At 52.8% G+C, this 20486-nt stretch overlaps 1 protein-coding gene across 1 annotated transcript; it reads left to right on the forward strand.

Annotated features, from left to right (window-relative positions):
- The first annotated feature begins 4819 nt into the window (after window positions 1-4819).
- UFSP1 (UFM1 specific peptidase 1 (inactive)) lies at window positions 4820-11094 on the forward strand. Its single transcript, XM_063137622.1, has 2 exons — window positions 4820-4924; window positions 10005-11094. The coding sequence occupies exon 2, from the start codon at window positions 10032-10034 to the stop codon at window positions 10683-10685; it is 654 nt and encodes a 217-aa protein (XP_062993692.1). The 5' UTR covers window positions 4820-4924; window positions 10005-10031; the 3' UTR covers window positions 10686-11094.
- Window positions 11095-20486: the final 9392 nt, after the last annotated feature.

Genomic DNA, 20486 nt, shown 5'->3' on the forward strand with positions numbered 1-20486 from the left:
TCCGGGACTGGGGAGCGAGGGGGGGGGGGCTGAAAAAGGAAGCGAGAAACGACAGGTGCCTTGTCTCTGGAGTGGCGAAGGGTTCGGTGTGGGAGCGGTGCCTTCGGGAAAGGGGGGGGAGGGAGGACGTGGCCCGTGGCGGATGAACAGGGGGGGAGCGAGGGGGGTGGTTGGTTGGGGTGGAGGAAGTCAGGGGCGTTTCCAGGGTCCGGCCGGCCTTTTCCACATTTCCACGGCCAAGAGGCGTAGCAGAAGCCTTGGACCGTGGGACTTCGTCGGACAAGGCCTGTTTCTCGTGTTTTGGGGGCGTTTCTGCCCCGTGTCCGTTGCCACCTGCTGCATCAGGATCTGCCTGCAACGCGTCGGCCTGTGACTCACGCGTCCCGTGCCCCTCTGCCCTGGGACGCCGGGGGCCACGGAACTTTTGCCCCACCTCCTCAGGGAACGAACGGCGGTGCCCTCCCAGCTAGAGGCAGTGGGAGAGACTTCTTGCTACAGAGCTGCCTGTGGTGGGAGTCTCCGGCAGCCCCCTTAAATTTGTGCGAGGAGGGAAAGTCATGTGTCAAGTGCATTGCCTCCCCCCCTCCCCCCGCCTTCCTCCTGCCCCCCGCCGGCTCATTCCTGCTGCCTTGATTCTAAGACCGCAACCCAGATGCTGCGTTGACCCTTCCCAGCTCCAAAACACCGCCTTCTGCAGCTTGGCAGTGCGGATGTGTGCTGTTTCACTGACGGCAGCCTTCCTCAACCTGTTGCCTTCTGTGCTGGCTGGGAATGATGGGAGTTGTAGTCCAACACATCTGGAGGGGAGGAGACTGGTTAAAACCGCACCCGCTCCCTCCAGGTGTCACACCTGCCATCGCTCTTTGTGAGTCGGTTTCCCTCCCGGGCGGACTTCTTCTCCACGGCGAGCCTCCCCTCCAACGAAAGCCCGGAATTTCCCCCAAACTTTGCCCCGCTGTTGGTTTCCCTCCCCCTCCCCCTGCTCTCAATTTTCCAGTCATTCCTTAGGATTACGTGTGTCGAGGGGAGAGAGGGAAGCAGGCCTCCACGGGACAATCCCCCAAGCCCTTGGCGGGGTGTCCCCTTCTCACGGCCGCTAACCCAGCTAACCCAGCACTTAACAAGCAGTTCTGAAAGGGGGTGGCCCCCAAATACTTCCTAAGCCCCTCATTGCACCCACCTTCCCCACCCCCCACAAAGAAGGTGCTTTTACTAATCATTAACTGGCTGGCTTTGTGTTTCAGATTTGGTTTCGTTAATGTGCCTTCTGTGGATGGAGAACCACTGGAAGTGGGAAAGGGGGGGTCTTGTGCTACTTTTTAATGAACGTGGGCAATAAAAGCGAAACTTGCAAGAACAGGGGGAGCGCTGTGTTCAGCTGTTTTGGGGACTCCTGACCGGGGGAACCCAGGCGTTGACTGGCTGGCGTTTCTCCCCTCCCAGGGCTGGATTAAGGCCAGCTGATCAGTTCCCTAGGGAGGTTGTGGGCTCTTCTCCCACACTGGAGGCCTTCAAGAAGCAGCTGGACAAGCATCTGTCAGGGATGCTTTAGGGTGGATTCCTGCATTGAGCAGGGGGTTGGACTGGATGGCCTTGTAGGCACCTTCCAACTCTGCTATTCTATGATTCTACGATGCCCAAAACACAGCCCCATCATGGTGCCCCCTCAGCCCTTCCATTGCTTAGCCGGCAAGACATGACGACTCAGGCCGTAGCTAGACTGAAGGTTTATCCCAGGATCGTCCAGGGGTCAAACCTGTTCCTCTAAGTGCCACACAGGGCATCCAGTGCTCAGGCAGGGACGAACCCGGGATGATCCTGGGATAAACCTTCGGTCTAGCTACGGCCTCAGTAAGTGCTGAAGGTGAAATAAGACATTAAAAACTCTGTTTTCTTCAAGGCCGCCATCCCCGTGCCAGAACACACAACGATATTAAATATAAACTGTTTTTTATTATAATTATTTAACGCTAAATAGCAGCAAGCAATAGAAGTCAATTACTTATAACTAGGACAACAGAAAAAAAAGTACACATTTTCATCACTGTTTTATGCATTTTTAATAAAACTGTTATAAGGGGGAAATGCGAATGCAAAAAGTTATTAAAAACGATTTTTAATCTGGAATTCCTTAAAATTAGATGGCTACAGCTGTGGTATCAGTACTCTGTGGTCCCCGTCCCCGTCCCCCCCCCGCTTCCCTTGGTGCCCGAAGCACCTGCTGATATTGCTTCAAGGTGAATCCAGGCCTGTCCCCTCCCAAAAAGTGTTGGCTGGTGTCCCTTTAGCAAGCTGGGGAGGGGGGGCGGGAGGCGAGGGAGTGCGGCTTACTTCCGATGGAGCCGTTTGTGGGACCCTGGTGCCTGGGTGCGGACGCCTCTTCCCTGCCGCGAACCTGCTAAAGGCAGAGGAGCTATGGCGAAAAGGCAGCCTTGGCGTCCTTAGCGAGAGCAGTGATGAGACAGCTGAGGAGGGACCAGAGCTGGAAGGTCAAGCCGCTGCCTGGCCTGCAGAAGAGCCCAAGGCTGGACCCTGGCACAGCTAGGAAAGGCCCCAGCTGAAACCCCAGAAAGCCGCTCATGGCCTCCAAGTGCCCTCCGAGATACAATCATAAAACAGGTGCGGCGCTCTCGGCCTGAGGATGCCACATCACTTGCCATCGGGGCTGTGGCCACGAACTCCAGCTTGGCACAGGCCTCCAGACTATGGGCACAGGCCCTCCCCTCTCCCACCGGGTCCTCTGGGAAGAAGGGCTCCGTAAACTGGCAGCCCCATCAACGCCCCTGACTGGCCCAGCCCTGGACCGCCTGCCATCTTCCGCTAGAGCCACGGCCTGTGGTGTGGCGACTCAAAGGAACCCACAGCTCTGGCACTGGGATGGCCAGTGGAAGTCCAAGGCGGACCTGTTTTTAGGGGCCAGCCCTCAAAACCATCCTAAAGAAAAGAAAAAACACAGGAGAAAGCCCCTTAAAAAAAAAAGAGACAAGACCCAAAAGCAAGGCCACCCATTCTTTTGACCCAGGGGTTTCAGCCAGTAAGTTCTAAACTCCCAGATGGTACCAAACTTTCTCAACTCCATCCAGCAGGCTCCAGAACAAGCAAACCATCCAGTGACGCCCCTCCATCTGTGGGGATCAGGCGCTAGGCGTGTTCGGCCACATGTCCCATGTCCCCTCTAAGCCAGACTTCCCTGACCATTGGCCATGCTAGCTGAGGCTGATGGGAGCTGAAATCCAAAGCACCAGGTTGGGGAAGGGCATCACCTTCTCCAGTAGTAATGACAACTGGACAGCGATGGGCTCCATCAGACGAGCGCTTCATTGCACGCTCCTTGCTGGGCGCTCATGGATTTCGGTGGGTCCAGCTCACGACACCATCCGCCTCCCGCCCCTTCTAGCCGCCTTCGTGTGACAAAAAAAATCATCCCAGTAAGTTAAATTGCTAAAGACGGAATTGCTGCGATGTCCTGTGTGCAGGAGAAGCAGCGGGATCAAAATGGGCCATGGCCACGTTGTTTGACGTGATGAGGGACAAATGCACGGGTGGAGAAGCGACGGGAACGATTCATAGAATCCTAGAATAGCAGAGTTGGAAGGGGCCTACAAGGCCATCGAGTCCAACCCCCTGCTCAATGCAGGAATCCACCCTAAAGCATCCCTGACAGATGGTTGTCCAGCTGCCTCTTGAAGGCCTCTAGTGTGGGAGAGCCCACCACTTCCCTAGGTAACTGATTCCATTGTCGTACTGCTCTAACAGTCAGGAAGTTTTTCCTGATGTCCAGCCGGAATCTGGCTTCCTTTAACTTGAGCCCGTTATTCCGTGTCCTGCACTCTGGGGGGATCGAGAAGAGATCCTGGCCCTCCTCCGTGTGACAACCTTTCAAGTATTTGAAGAGTGCTCTCGTGTCTCCCCTCCGTCTTCTCTTCTCCAGGCTAAACATGCCCAGTTCTTTCAGATTCGCTGTTAAGGTATACATATTATATACCATGAAGGAAGGAAGTCACACCCACACCCACACCACTGTGATATGTTTGGACAGAGACCTTCCTTGGTGTGAGCTGGATGTACCCTGAAACCCGGGTTGGGTCTGGGCTGCCCAGGCCTGATTTACACGTGAACACGTGGTGGGAAGCGCCCCCTGCAGGTGAAGCGGTGGTAATCAGGGCTCCTCCAGATGTTCTGGACTACAACTCCCATCATCCCCCACAGAGAGCTGATGGGACTTGTAGTCTGACACATCTGAAGGGCACCAGGTCGTTTCTTGGCGGGGGGAGCGGTCACCTTTCCCCCTCAAGGAACAGGTACCCCGAAATCTTGGGCTTTTCTCCAACAAAGGAGGCGTCGGAAGGAACTCGGGAGCCGCTTCTCTAGGCAGGCGGATCGTCACTCTACACTTTCCTATCTCGCTGAGCCTTTCACCATAGAGATGGAACCGCCTAGAGCGGTGGCACTCTGCGCCCATGGACAACGCCTGGGCAATGGCGGACGGCCATTACTTCCGTCCCTGCAGCCAATCGTGTCTTAGGCTGAGAGATAAAGAGTCGCTCGTCATTATTTAAAAGAGACGCAGCTGGTCATAGCATCACTTCCGGCGGGAAACTGAACGACGCCATCTTAAGGGGAAGGAGCGTCGGAGTCTCCGTGACCATACTTAAGATGGCCGCCACAGCGTCAGGCTACGACGGCACTTCCGGAAGCGTCACTTACTAGTGATAGGTTTTAACAGAGTTGCGGCGTCCCCTTTTAAGGCTCCAAGGACGGAAAGAGCGGCAGAGGGACGCTCTAGGACCGTGCTAACAGAGGGGGAGTCACCCGCTCTCCGTGGTCAGGAGGGTCCGGGCTGGGGTTGCCGAGCGCTGGGCGAGAAATCTCCGTAGAGTCGGGAAAAGGAAGTGACGCCACACGTCCGGTTGCACGGTCTGCGGTGAGGAGATCAGACTTCGTTCGGGGGGGAGGGGGGAGGAAATGGGATGGACTCTCTAGCCCAGGTTTTTATGGTGGTGGAGGACTGGCGCCTCTCCCCCTCCCCAACAGGGGCTCCAGCGCCTTGTGGGACAATCAAGCAGCTGTTAAACCAGACTGCTCCAACCTGGCGCCCCCCAGATGTGCTGGACTACAACTCCCATAAGCCCCAGCGTGCCTGGGAGTTGTAGTCATAAGAACATCAGAAGAGTCCTGATGCTGGATCAGACCCAGGGTCCATCCAGTCCAGCACTCTGTTCACACAGGGGCCCAACAGCCCAACAAAGCAGGACATGGTGCAGCAGCTGGGGCACACAGGCTTACGGCCTCTGATACTGGAGGCAGCACACAGCCATCGGGGCTAGTAGCCATGGATAGCCTTCGCCTCCTCCAGGGATATATCCAGCCCACTTTTAAAGCCATCCCGAGTTGCTGGTAGTGAATTTCACTGTTCGACTCTGCTGCGCTGTGTGAAGAAGACAGTCCTCCGTCCTTTTATCTGTCTTAAGCCTCCCACCAGCCCAGCTTATAGAATCGTAGAGTAATAGAATAGCAGAGTTGGAAGGGGCCCACAAGGCCATCCAGTCCAACCCCCTGCTCAATGCAGGAATATCCACCCTAAAGCATCCCGGACAGGTGGTTGTCCAGCTGCCTCTTGAAGGCCTCTAGGGTGGGAGAGCCCGCAACCTCCCTTGGTCACTGGTTCCACTGTCGTACTGCTCTATGGGACAAGGACCCACCCAGAGGAAGAAAAAGGCCTCCCTCTCCACTTTCTCCACACCATGGCTAATTTTGTACAACTCCATCATGTCTCCCCTTATTTGCCTTTTCCCAAGCTAAACAATCCCAGCTTTTTAAAATATTCTAAATAAATAAATAAATAATTTTTTATCTTTCCCTCCTCGGGGAGTTGCTCCAGCCTCTTGACCATCTTAGTTGCCCTTTTCTGCCCTTTTCCCGACTTCACAATATTTGGGGGTTGGGGTGGGGTGGGTTAAGTGATCAGAACTGACCAGCTTATTTGGTGTGATGGCATGGGATGCTGCAAACTTGATGTAGCTAAGCAAGTCTAGGCCTGGTCAGTTTCTGGAAGGGCAACTACCAGGGAACCCCATGTACATTGATCCCTGCATTGAGCAGGGGGTTGGACTCGATGGCCTTGTTAGGCCCCTTCCAACTCTATGATTCTATGAAATCTATGAAACTACACATTATTTTAAGTATCGTCGCACCATAGTTTTCCTTAAGGGTGGGATGATATTAGCACTTTTCTTCTCAATCCCTTTACTAATATGCTTAACGCATGATATTTTATTTTATATCATGTTTTTATACTGTTTGTTTTATACTTTGAATGGTTTTAGTTTTTGTGAACCGCCCAGGGAGCTTCGGCTGTTGGGCGGTATAAAAATGCAAATAATAATAATAATAATACGGTGTTGTCATAACGTATATCTGTTTGGTTCACCTGTTTTGGCCTCGATCCTAATTCCTGCACAATTGCCCATGAGAAGCTACAATTTGATCAACTGTGGTTTTCTACAAAACACACATGTAACCGGAGATTATGGAGAAATGTACTAAGCCCTTGAGCTACATAGATGTCAGTCAGCTATAACCAATGGGAAAACAACTCTTGCTTTAACATTAGATACAAGAAGTACATCGTGTGTAGGAAGGAAGAGATGCAGCCACCCAAAAGTTGGGGGTTGGAGCGGAATCTTCCAGTCCTAAGCAAAAGCTAGAAGGTCTCATTTTCCACTGTGGAAACTGGGCGCATCGCCCTGCCTTGAAAGAATAGCAACAAGGGTGAGGCAACACGATTAAGCCTTGAAATAACAAATCTGTATAAAATACCGGCTGTAACTATAGAAGGGGGCTCATACTCCCTCGCTTGTATGGGCCGGAAGCAATTGCATCAAAATAAATGCATTTTTGGGATCTATCCCGCTTGTCCATCTCAAAATTGACTTTCGGGTGGACAACAAACTCCCTCCAAAGGAATCTGGATGAGACAGCAGGACTTAGCCAAACACGGAAGCGCTTCTTTTTACAAAACTTTAGAATTTATTAGTAATAACTTAACCATTAACACACTATGAGTCCCTGAGGTAGCTCAGCTCCTAAACAGCTGTCCAGCCGCCCCTGCCGGGCTCTGCGCGCTGCCCGGGTGAACTCCTTGATGCCGCTCCCGGAATGCTGCTCTCCGTGGCTGGCCTGCCCAACTCCTTGCAGCTATTCTGTCACACGTCACGCCTTCTCTTCCTTTTTCATCCTCCTTCCTCCCCACTCCTCTTTGCAACTACTACTCCCTTCTCACCCTGACAACCCACATCAAACACACCAACAAATAATGGCATCTCTCAGAGTGTCAAGGTGCATGTCAGGGTTCCCGAGGTGTTGGCTGACAAAAGATGTGTGTTCAGCTTGTCACACGACCCAAACCGCATGCCTGTGCAACCCTAATCCTTCTTCAAATACGGTGTGTTCTGCCTGGGTGATGGGCAGGAAAAGCTGCCCTAAACCTGGCGCAGAGAGACCTTGCTGTGACCTTCCAGGGTACAGAAAGTGCAGACCGAGACGGATGAGAGGGCAGCCGAGCTTGAACCTCTGCTAAAAAGAGAAGCCTCCCCCTCCATCAATTTCTGGCTTTCATGGCCCATGATTCTCCACTGGCTTCCAGTTTGTTTCTGGGCACAATTCAAAGTGCTAGTTATGACCTATAAAGCCCTCCATGGCTCAGGTCCAGGTTATCTGAAAGACCGTCTTCTCCCTTATGAGCCTGCCCGTGCTTTGAGATCTTCAGGGGAAGCCCTTCTCTCAGTCCCACCACCATCACAGGTGTGCCTGGTGGGAACGTGGGAGAGGGCCTTCTCAGTGGCTGCTCCAGTGCTCTGGAACTCTCTTCCCAGGGAAGTTAGACCTGCTCCCTCCTTGATGTGCTTTCGGAGGCAGGCAAAAACGTTTTTGTTCCAGCAGGCCTTTGGTGAATGATCTGGGCCTCCGTCTGTTGCATAAATTATGCCTAACCCAAGTGTATCTAAGTCCAATATTGAAACACTCGCGAAAGATCACAGGCAAGGCGTTGGTCTCCAAACATTTATTCTCGAGAATAGGGTGATGTCCTGACACTCACACAGCAAAGACAGGATCACACGGCGCTGAGGCAAGACAATAGCTTATATACTTCCATGCAGTGGTCAGAAGGAGAATTGCCGCTGAAATCACTCGGCCGCCATTGCCATGTGCTTTACTTCCTTGCTCCCAGGTGTGCTTTGCGCCTGTAGCCCCTCCCCTATTGGTGATGTCTGGGCAGTTAGTCAGTGAAGTGGATTCAGCAGGATTAACTTAATCAGTGTCCTCTGGAGCTGACAAGGCTAGGGGTCTGGAAAGGTGCTTATGTGCCGCTTGCATGGGGATAAATGGAGTTCTCATGGGGGGCACCTGGCCACTCCCCTTCCGTGCCTCGTGCGCCCATTCACCTTCTCCAGGTGTCCTCATTTGCTCTCCTGCATAGGTTTCCAATGACGGTAGATCGGCTCCTCCCTGGAACGCTAGCTGGGTGATTTTCAGCCATGTGTGACTTTGTTTACATTTCACGATTAATTAACCATGGTGCTGTTCCTAAACAGCGGATAATATGTGTGTGGCAGCAGTTACATTGTAGCAGCTGTGTTATTGTTGGCAGACTGCCAAAACCACAAATGGGAAGTTGAATCATAGAATAGCAGAGTTGGAAGGGGCCTATAAGGCCATCTAGTCCAACCCCCTTCTCAATGCAGGAATCCACCCTACAGCATCCCTGACAGATGGTTGTCCAGCTGCCTCTTGAAGGCCTCTAGTGTGGGAGAGCCCACAACCTCCCTAGGTCACTGGTTCCATTGTCGTACTGCTCTAACAGTCAGGAGGTTTTTCCTGATGTCCAGCCGGAATCTGGCTTCCTTTAACTTGAGCCCGTTATTCCGTGCCCTGCACTCTGGGAGGATCGAGAAGAGATCCTGGCCCTCCTCTGTGTGGCAACTGTTCAAGTATTTGAAGAGTGCTATCATGTCTCCCCTCCATCTTCTCTTCTCCAGGCTCAACATGCCCAGTTCTTTCAGTCTCTCTTCACAGGGCTTTGTTTCCAGGGAGCATTATTATTTATTTATTTATTTATTTATTTATTTATTTATTTATTTATATAGCACCATCAATGTACATGGTGCTGTACAGATTACACAGTAAACAGCAAGACCCTGCCGCATAGGCTTACAATCTAATAAAGTTGTAGTAAACAATAAGGAGGGAAAGAGGATGCAGACACAAAGGGAAAATATCAAGGGGGGATGGATGTAACTCTCAGTAGAGTGTCCTGGGTGTGGGTGCGTGCAAGTGGGTGCTTGCGTGTACACGTGTGCGGGCGGGCGTGTACACGCGTGTCTGAATGTGTGTCTGGGGAAATGGACATTCTAGATTTTACATCACGTCTGTGCCATAGAGACTTCTAAAATGGTCATTTAAAATGTTTTAATATTGGAACATATTTAATATATTTTTAACTTTCGTATATTTCCATCTACAGGTTTCATGTTTTAAATTTTGTAATGCCGCCTTGAGGCCCAGCATTGGGCAAAAGGTGGGATATTACCGTATTTCTTGGATTCTAAGACGCCATCGATTGTAAGACGCACGCTAATTTCAGTACCACCAACAGAAAAAAAAAGCTTTGATTCTAAGAAATAATAAACACACCCGCGATTCTAAGACGCACCCTGTTTTTAGAGATGTTTATATGGGGGGGGGAGTGTGTCTTAGAATCGAAGAAATATGGGATTATTATCATTATCATCATCATTATCCTGCCTTTTGCCCAATGCTGGGCCTCAAGGCGGCATCATAAAATCTATAATAAGAAGACGCCAGTCTTCCCCACCTGCAACTCCCAGCCTTCCCCAGCTGGTGGAGGGCATCAGGTTGGGGAAGGCACAGATGGGGTGGGGGTGGGGGCAAATCCTCCTCCTCCGCCGCCCCCTGCTCACCCTTCCCTCATCCTCGGCCTGCAGGCTTGCGCCTCCACTGTCGTCCTGAGGATGTCATTGCTCTCCGGCGTCCACCTGGGCCTCCCCTTCCCAGCTGCGCTGCAGCGCGTGGCTCTCGTCTCCGGCTCCTACTGCTATTACCACTACGGCTGCGACGGAGTGGACGACCGTGGTTGGGGCTGTGGCTACCGTACCCTGCAGACGGTGTGCTCGTGGCTGGGGGCGGCTGGGCCGGGAGAGGCCGTTTCCCGCCCCGCCCCGTCCCTGAAGGAGATCCAGAACGCCCTGGTAGAGATGGGGGACAAGCCCCCTTCGTTTGCTGGCTCCCGAGACTGGATCGGCACAGTGGAAGCAGCCCTTTGCCTGGACCACTTCTACGCTGTGCCGGGCAGGCTGGTCCACGTTCCCCGTGGCCAGAGCCTGGAGAAGGAGCTGGAGACCTTGTACGCCCATTTCCTGGGGGGCGGCCCCCCCGTCATGATGGGAGGAGACCGGGACAACTCCTCCAAGGGACTGCTGGGAGTCTGCTCTGGGCCAGACGGGCATCACCTCCTGGTTCTTGACCCACACTATCACGGGGGAGCAGGCTCTCTGGCGAAGGAGGAATTGCAAGCGGAGGGGTGGGTCTGTTGGAGGGAACTTGGCACCTTTGAAAGGGGATCCTTCTACAACCTCTGCTTGCCTCAGTTCAAGACAGGAGCATGACCCAGGGAAAGGGGGTCTTCGCGGAAGGAGCTGAAAGCTACGGAGCCGGGTCTGATCCATGAAAGGGGAGCGAAGAGAGGACTTGTGTCACACAGCTGGCTTGTTTGGGAGCCATGGGGAGGGACTCCGTCGCAGGTAGCAGATTGTGGGAGAAGCCCTTTGTGCCACAACACAGGTTCTTGACCACAGGCCTGTCTGCGGACACTCCCTGCTCAAGCTAAGCGCCACCACTTTATGAGCCTGAGGTGAAGGACAAACACCACCTTTCTACGAACTCTGTGGAGAACGGGGTTAAACAGGAATGATTTCAGGAATAAAACAATGCGCTGTGAATTATATGTGCTGATGGTGAATTAATGTCAGAACAGGTGTTATATGTAGATAACTGCAGATGAAATGCCAAGGAGACACGTGGGATTTTTGTGGTAGTAAAGCAAACCGAATAAAAATTAATTTCAATGTTCACAAACTTTGTTTCATAATAAAACTTTTCAGACCCTTGTTAAAATCTCTCATCCAACCCTTTCCCTCTTCTCATACACGCTTTCCTTTCTCTCACACCTTCATTCTTGAACTTTCTTGGATTGTTTAATATACACCAACTGACTATCTGTACCCTACACTCAAATGACAACCCCCTTTACCCTGATGCTCTAATTCTCCCTCGAACCCCAAGTACTTTAAAAACACCCCCCCATCTCCTCAGTCATTCCCTTATATATCCTATTACCCCCTCCTAAGATATTCAATCTCCACCCACTCAGGTCAACATTCTGCTCTAACAGTCAGGAAGTTTTTCCTGATGTCCAGCTGGAATCTGGCTTCCTTTAACTTGAGCCCGTTATTCCGTGTCCTGCACTCTGGGAGGATCGAGAAGAGATCCTGGCCCTCCTCTGTGTGACAGCCTTTTAAGTATTTGAAGAGTGCTCTCATGTCTCCCCTCCATCTTCTCTGCTCCAGGCTAAACATGCCCAGATCTTTCAGTCTCTCTTCATAGGGCTTTGTTTCCAGACCCCTGATCATCCTGGTTGCCCTCCTCTGAACACGCTCCGGCTTGTCTGCGTCCTTCTTGAATTGTGGAGCCCAGAACTGGACGCAATACTCTAGATGAGGCCTAACCAGGGCCGAATAGAGAGGAACCAGGACCTCACGCGATTTGGAAGCTATACTTCTATTAATGCAGCCCAAAATAGCATTGGCCTTTCTTGCAGCCATATTGCACTGTTGGCTCCTATTCAGCTTGTGATCTACGACAATTCCAAGATCCTTCTCGTTTGTAGTACTGCTGAGCCAAGAATCCCCCATCTTGTAACTGTGCATTTGGTTTCTATTTCCTAGATGTAGAACTTGGCATTTATCCCTATTAAATTTCATTCTGTTGTTTTCAGCCCAGCACTCCAGCCTATCAAGATCACTTTGAAGTTTGTTTCTGTCTTCCAGGGTATTAGCTATCCCACCCAATTTTGTGTCATCTGCAAATTTGATCAGCGTTCCCTGCACCTCCTCGTCCAAATCATTAATAAAAATGTTGAAGAGCACTGGGCCCAGGACTGAGCCCTGCGGCACCCCACTCGTTGCCTCTCCCCAGTTTGAGAAGGTTCCATTGATAAGTACTCTTTGAGTCCGATTCTGTAGCCAACTGTGGATCCACGTAATAGTTGTTCCATCTAGCCCACTTTTAGCTAGTTTGTTAATCAGAATGTCATAAACACAATAGACTTACAAATCTAGACATATATTAGGGAATTGACTTGTTGGGTGTAACGCCACACCCTTCCCTGCCTGCGACCCAGTAGAGCACCCTGGGGCAGAGAATGACCAGTTCTAAGCCGGCTTCTGCCATGCCCCAACGGGAGAAAAGGTGGCTCGTAAAAGCCTCATAAAAGGCTCATAAAAGTCAGGTTACTGAGCCTGGGGAGTGTGTTTCCTGCCTGGGTCCATTCGAGGTGTCCAGAGGAGGGGGTGGGGCTGGGCTTTGTTTTCAGGAGGCCTCTTTAAGGGGCTTGTGCAAAGGGGGGCTGGTTTTGCCCCCAGTTCCTCTGCAGCAGCCCATAAGCGAAGGCCTTCGTGGAGCTGGTTCTGAAAATCAGTTCTTAGGAGATCCTTCCCCAAACTGTAACCCACCCATCCCAATACGTTGGCCAGGCTGGCTGGGAATGATGGGGGTTGAACTCCAAGAAAACTGGAGGGCACCAGGTTGGGGAAGGCTCCCCTAAACTTCATAGAATCATAGAATAGTAAGAGTTGGAAGGGACCCAAAAGGCCATCCAGTCCAACCCCCTGCTCAGTGCAGGAATCCACCCTAAAGCATCCCTGACAGATGGTTGTCCAGCTGCCTCTTGGATGCCTCTAGTGTGGGAGAGCCCACAACCTCCCTAGGTAACTGATTCCATTGTTGTACTGCTCTAACAGTCAGGAAGTTTTTCCTGATGTCCAGCCGGAATCCTCCTCCTACAAGCCCTAACCTTGTGGGGCTGCAGCTTTGGTCCCAGTGCCTCTCATGGGGCGGCCAAGAACCCCAGACGGTCACTCAAGTCCTGGTCGAGGTGCAAAATGGGCCCCACCCACAGGTGAACCTGCACAGCCCAGGCGGAGAGCAAACCAATGCTAACATTCCTGGAGCCTCTTATTCCAGTGAACTTGAGAAAGTGGCTTCACGAAGCAGAGTCAACGGGCTTTCGGTTGATTGTCGGAGGTTTGGACAGGTTGTGGTGCTGTGTTGCAAACCAGCACAATGTTAAAGACTGGAAGAGTCCAAATCTCAAACATCCGTCACCGGTCAAATTGAATGATGAAACCAAATAGGGCATGGCTCGCGTGCAGGTGGAGAAGAACTCCCAGTGGGCCTCTGGCAAGGCATATTTGGGGGTGGGGGAGGGCAGAAACAAAACAACCTCTTGCTGCCACTCTTGAATCCTCTATCTGCTGCCCAGTGGAGATTTTCAGAGTTGTCCAGGGGGTGTTGCATGCTGGCCCCAAGGACACTGTAGCTGTACCTGAGGTCCACTGTAGGCACTTCCAGAATAAAATCTCTTGCATATGCCGGGATTTAGAGTAGGTAAAACTGGTGAGGTATCTGGAGCGCCAGCCTCATCTAGCTTTCTTGAATGAGTTTCAGTTGGTGCAGGTCGAGAACATTGTCAAGGTGCTTGGACAGCTTCGTGCAACCACCTCCGTACTGGATCCTTGCTCCTCTTGGCTAATAAAAACTAGCAGGGAAGGAACGGGCCCGCTGGGCCAGGGAAGGGATTAATTACTGCCTCTCTGCCAAAGGGAGTGGTCCCGGGCCGTCTGAAAGAGGCGGTAGTGAGGCCACTCCTGAAGAAAGCTTCCCTGGACTCAGAAACCCTTCGTAATTATAGGCCGGTGGCAAATGTTCCGTTCCTGGGGAAGGTCCATGAGCGGATGGGTTGCAAACCATCTCCAGACACTCTGGGATGGGACCCATTGGGTCCATTTCAGTCACGGTCCAGGCCAAGATGTGGCACAGAAATCGCCTTGGTCGCCCTGTATGAAGACCTATGTCAGGACGAAGACAGGGGGAGTGTGACTCCGTTGGTTCTCCTGGATCTCTCAGCGGCTTTCGATACCATCGACCATGGTATTTATTTATTTATTAAAAACATTTGTATCCCGCCCTATATCATTAGGATCTCAGGACGGCATACAGATAAAAGCATACAGTATAAAACGATAAATATACACAGCTAAAAACAAATTAAACCATGAACAAGTTAAAACAATATATAATTTAAAAGCAGTAAAAACAGTTAAAACCATGTGCCGTCTTAGTGAATTCCTTCTGGGACGTCTGGCTGAGTTGGGAGTGCGAGGCACTGCATTGCAGAGGTGCTGCTCCTACCTGGCTGGTCGGCTCCGGAAGGTAGTGCTTGGGGGACATTGCTCGGCCCCGTGGATTCTCCAGTACGGGGTCCCGCAGGGGTCAGTCTTGTCCCCCAGGTTGTTCAATATCCACATGAAACTGTTGGGTGCAGTCATCCGGAGTTTCGGAGTGCGTTGCCATCAGTACGCTGATGGCACGCAGCTCTATTTCTCCTCATCTTCAGCAGGAGATGCTGTGGATGTGTTGAACCGGTGCCTGGCTGTGACAATGGACTGGATGAAGGCTAATAAACTGAAACTCAATCCAGACAAGACTGAGATGCTGCTGGTGGGTGGTTCTTCTGACCAGGTGAGGGGTGTTCAATCTGTTTTGGATGGGGCTGCACCCACCCTGAAGGAGCAGGCTCACCCTAGAACCATCACCCTAGAACCATCTCTGTCCCTTGAGGCGCAGGTGGTCTGGTGGCATGGAGTGTCTTCTACCAGCTGTGGATGGTGGCTCAGCTATGCCCCTATCTGGACAGGGATAACCTGGCTTCAGTTGTCCATGCTCTGGTAACCTCCAAGTTAGATTACTGCAATGCGCTCTATGTGGGCCTGCCTTTGAAGACGGTTCAGAAGCTGCAGCTTGTGCAAAATGTGGTGGACAGATTGATAATGGGGACCAGGACGTCCTAACATATAAGACCCGACTCCGGCCCGCTTGCATCGGCTGCCTGTATGTTTCTGAGCCCGATTCCAGATGCTGGTTTTGACCTATAAACCCTTACACGGCTTGGGACCACGCCTGATGGAGCTCCTCTCCCGACATGAACCCTACTTGTACATTTCGCTTGGCTATGGAGCGGTACAGAAAGGTAAGAAATAACTATGATGATAATAAAAACACCAACAGCCCTCCAAGTCCTTCTCAAGCCATAGAGAGACCCACTGGGCATCAACAAAGTCGTTCATTTCTGAAGCGGAGGCTTTGCTCTGCCAAAGGCATTCAGACGCTCCACCAGATCTTGAGGCCAGCTGTCAGCCCCTCCGCCCAGTTCACTCCTATTTCTCAACTGTGCGTTGCCATAAACCGTGTGCCAGGGGCTGTACGGAGGAGGGAGATGCGGGGGGGTCAACCCTGGCCCCTCCTGCCGGCAAAGCAAGGTCCCCCCCTACCCTGAGCTCTGGCCCCTCCCAGACCACCCTTTCCCCCTCCAGTAAAAGAGTCGTGGAGGCCTCTTTTCTCCAACATGAGCCCTTGGCCCTGCAGGGGAAAGGCTGGCCTGGGAGGGGGCAGAGCTCAAGGGGGGGAGACCACCCTGCTTTGCCGTTAGAAGGTCTATGGTTCGGTCCCCGGCAGCCTCTCCAGGCAGGGTGAGGGAAGACCCCTGCCTGAAGCCCTGGGGAGCCCGGCTGCTGCCGGTCTGTGTCGACAATAGATGGCCCGATGGGGCCTGATTCAGTATAAGGCAGCTTCCTATGATGTGAGGGTTGTGAGGAGGGGAAGCCGGGATCCTCGTCAAAGGAAAGACCACACACACACACCCCGGGGCCAACCCACCCAGTGCGTCTCGCAGGTGCGCAGCCAGAAAAACCTGCCTTCGTAGCAAAGCGCTCCAGCCGAGACCCACCCAGGTATGTGCCTCCGGGGGAGACCCACCGGCAGACGCACCGCTCAGGTCACCAGACTGCTGGATGGGTGGGGAAGGAAGGTCTTACGTCAAAAGCCAGGCCTTAAGGGTGCAGCTGTATGCATGTCTATTCAGATGTAAGCCGCGTTGGCGCTAAAGATACCCACTCCCAGGTACAGGGTTCGCCTTAGGTGATCATGAGTGGCTCTAAAAGGGATGACGGAGAATGGCCACGGGAATGCTCCGGCTTAGGCCGCACCTTCCTCGCACACAAGCCGTCGCTTCCAAGTCCTTCCCGTCCAGCCACTCCCCTCCCAAAATAATCAAGTGTGTTGCCGGATGGCCAGAGCCGTGCATTGAGGCAGCTGCGGAAGACCGAACGGCAACCTCTGGGACACCTCCGCAGTCCCACCCGCGGCCACCGCGTGCGCAGTTGAGGGGGCGCTGCTGTCTTCCTCTCTGCCTGCCGGGGCAGCATCAGGCCTTTCCGCCATCAGCCGTGTAGGACGCACGGCCACAGGTTCCCATTGTGGGGCCCAGACCGCAGCATGAATTGAATTTCGACATCCGTTAAGCTTTTTCAAAGCTGGCTGTTGATTTTCTTGGCAGAAACCGCGTCCCCTTGTCTGCTCCTGTCAGGTGGTGACATTTTGTGGCCTGGGCTAAGTCAGTGAGGCCGGGAGAATGCGGAAAAGCCAGTTGAGCGGTTCAACAGGTGGTTGGTTGCCGGAACAGAGGGGAGGCGAACAGAAGGAAGTTGGCAGTTTTGGGTGGCGGTCTGAGCAGGCAGCCAAGATGAGGCACCAGCCGGAACATCTGGGGACAGAATGGCTGTGAGGGGCAGGAGGAAGTAAGAGGCGACACCGGAGGAGACCCCGGAGTAGAAAAAGCGAAGACCCCCGGTGCGCGCACAGAGCGACGGGATTTGAGTTAAGGCAAGAGAGGACTGATTCCATTGTACAAGGAGGGGAGGGGGATTTATTTCTATTTATTGTTACTCATTTGAAATCCAAAGGAACTTTGTTACTGCTCTGGTGTTTGTCTGAATCCTTTGATTGCCCACTCAGATCTTTATTTAAACTGCCGCCGCCACATTCTTGGTCAGCATGAACAGGATGTGAAAGGGGGCAATCGGAGGGTCAGCAAACATGAGAACCGGGGGTGCGCAAAGCCCCCACCCACCCACACAGCAGAATTTGGTGGCCTTTCCTATGCCGCCCTATTAGGCCGGGGTGGGTCCCATGGTTTCCCTCTCATTCTAGGGAGCCAGAACGGGGAAAGAGTGTGCCTGAGCTTCAGGGGGAAATGGAAAGAGCACGGAAGCTGTCCCAGATACCAGAAGGACGTGAGGTGGAGATCGTCCAGCTCCAGAGAGCAGCCAAGAGAGAGGACTCAGGTGCCAGACCGAAAGACAAGAGAGTCCTGCTCTAAACCGACTCCTGGCTCTTTGCAAAGCAAATACAGTAGACTGCAGAGGGGCAGATTCAGCAGGCAAATGGCCAAGCACGGTTTTACCAGGCACAGAGAGATCTCTACAGACCGAGGTCTGAGGCACAGCCAAGGTCAAAAGCCAGGAGACCGATCAAGTCCAACCACAGTTGGAAAGCAGAGCCAGGTAGCAGTCATGGAGGCGTGTTCAGAGGAGGGCAACCAGGATGATCAGGGGTCTGGAAACAAAGCCCTATGAGGAGAGACTGGAAGAACTGGGCATGTTTAGCCTGGAGAAGAGAAGATGGAGGGGAGACATAAGAGCACTCTTCAAATACTTGAAAGGTTGTCACACAGAGGAGGGCTGGGATCTCTTCTTGATCCTCCCAGAGTGCAGGACACAGAAAAACGGGCTCAAGTTAAAGGAAGCCAGATTCCAGCTGGACATCAGGAAAAACTTCCTGACTGTTAGAGCAGTACGACAATGGAATCAGTTCCCTAGGGAGGTTGTGGTCTCTCCCACCCTAGAGGCCTTCAAGAGGCAGCTGGACAACCACCTGTCAGGGATGCTTTAGGGTGGATTCCTGCATTAAGCAGGGGGTTGGACTGGATGGCCTTGTAGGCCCCTTCCAACTCTGCTTTTCTGTAATTCTATGAGGCAGCGAGGCCAGGAAGGAAACAGAGACTAAAACTGAAGATCAAGCCTTGTTTCCAGCAGCCCACAAGTGCTACGTGAGAGCTGATGTAAAACTCCATCACATGGGGCGGGGGGGGGGGGGGGGAACGGAACACACGTTCCTCAGTTCCTTCCTCTTTCAAAAGAGGAAGTACAGAAAGAGCCCAAGGCCGTTGAATCCACTGCTCTAATGGCGCTGCTTCTCCTGCACACAGCAGGAGAGAGCAGCAATTCCGAGTTTAAAAATACATTGAACTTAATGAGGAGTGTTTTTTTGGTGGCGCGAGGAAGGCCAGAGGGGACGGAAGGCGGGTGGGGGGCAGACGCCGTCACGGGAGGGCCCTGAGCAAACTCCGTGAGGGCCCAGAAACGAGCGTGCAATGAAACACTCCTTGGATGGAGCTTGTGGTGTCCTCCCCAGGGCTCAGCTGCATCACGGTACAGGCCTTGCTCCTGAGGAATCCCTTCTTCCTGAGAAGTCCTCTTTGGTAGAATCATAGAATCATAGAATAGCAGGGTTGGAAGGGGCCTACAAGGCCATCGAGTCCAACCCCCTGCTCAATGCAGGAATCCACCCTAAAGCATCCCTGACAGATGGTTGTCCAGCTGCCTCTTGAAGGCCTCTAGTGTGGGAGAGCCCACAACCTCACCAGGCAACTGATTTCACTGTCGCACTGCTCTAACAGTCAGGAAGTTTTTCCTGATGTCCAGCTGGAATCTGGCTTCCTGTAACTTGAGCCCGTTATTCCGTGTCCTGCACTCTGGGACGATCGAGAAAAGATCCTGGCCCTCCTCTGTGTGACAACCTTTTAAGTATTTGAAGAGTGCTCTCATGTCTCCCCTCCATCTTCTCTTCTCCAGGCTAAACAGGCCCAGTTCTTTCAGTCTCTCTTCAAAGGGCTTTGTTTCCAGACCCCTGATCATCCTGGCTGCCCTCTTCTGAACACGCTCCAGCTTGTCTGCGTCCTTCTTGAATTGTGGAGCCCAGAACTGGACGCAATACTCTAGATGAGGCCTAACCAGGGACTCAACTGCATCTTCTGAAAGGAGCCCTACTGGCCATGGCACCAGCAGCCTAAGGCTCAGCGGCTGCGGTTTTTGAAGGCACCGTCTGCGGTGAGCCAGGCTGGCAAGAAGGCGAGCGCCTGCGACTTGCTCTTCAAGGTCCTGCAGGCTGTTTGGGTGCTTGCCACAGGAATGGACGCCCTTCAGTTAGCTTTAAAGCAAGCTTCTTTCTCACTTTCCGGCTCTGATGTCATCTGCACTCGATAAAATTCCTGGCGCACCTGGCTCCACTTTGAGCCAACGCTACCGAGCACTTCACACCTCAGATACTGTAGGCGCGATAAGCCCTCTGTCAATAACCATAAAATGAAGCCGCACACTGTAAGAGGTCAGCGGCCAAGGCCAGAGTTTGTCATAAGGAGAGTCGGGACAGGTTCGGGAGGGGCGCTGGGGCAGCGCAGGCAGCCCATTCTCATCGCAGAAAGAACTCCAGGCCCACCCGGGAAAGAATTAGGGGAGGGAGGGATGTTTCCAGGCCGCTGGAGAGTCATTTTCTGTGGCGTAGGACGGGTGTGAGGCCAGGCCTTCCGGCAGGAAGCCACAATGAGTGAGCCATGGAGAAGGCCAGCAGCAGGCAATGACCAGAAGACCTCGAAAACTGAGCCCCGGGAGGCAGAAAGAAGCCGTGGCAGGAAGGGGTTGGAGGAGTTACTCAAGAGAAGCACAGCCTGGCGCCTCTTCCCTTATCCCCATGTAACAAAAGAACACTGCTCATTCTGCCTGATCCCTGGGCAAGGCAGGGGTGCAGGCGAGAATCCTCAGGTGTGTACACCTGTGCATGGAGGGGGGGAGCCGCCCATAAGCCCTCAGAGCGGCCCTGCAAATCTGACTGTGGGGCCTCCCAGCCTTAGCTTCCACCAGTTATCTTGGGCCGTTGAGAAGCCTCCTCTCTGGCAAGGGAGTGCCAGGCCAGAACCCAGGGCGGAGTTCCTGGAACCTCTCCAGAAACTCACAAGGGCGATTTGAGCCCCCATAAACAGCAGCTGAAAGCTCTCCTTATCGGGAGATGGTGTCTACACACCCAATTACAGTCAATACTCCGCCTCATCTAGAGTATTGCGTCCAGTTCTGGGCTCCACAATTCAAGAAGGACGCAGACAAGCTGGAGCGTGTTCAGAGGAGGGCGACCAGGATGATCAGGGGCCTGGAAACAAAGCCCTATGAAGAGAGACTGAA

This window comes from Elgaria multicarinata, chromosome 11, assembly GCF_023053635.1.
Source record: "Elgaria multicarinata webbii isolate HBS135686 ecotype San Diego chromosome 11, rElgMul1.1.pri, whole genome shotgun sequence".
Classification (NCBI taxonomy): Eukaryota; Metazoa; Chordata; class Lepidosauria; order Squamata; family Anguidae; genus Elgaria; species Elgaria multicarinata.

Coding starts and splice junctions, on each gene's coding strand:
- UFSP1 (XM_063137622.1), top strand. CDS start 10,032: ATGTCATTGCTCTCCGGCGTCCACCTGGGCCTCCCCTTCCCAGCTGCG.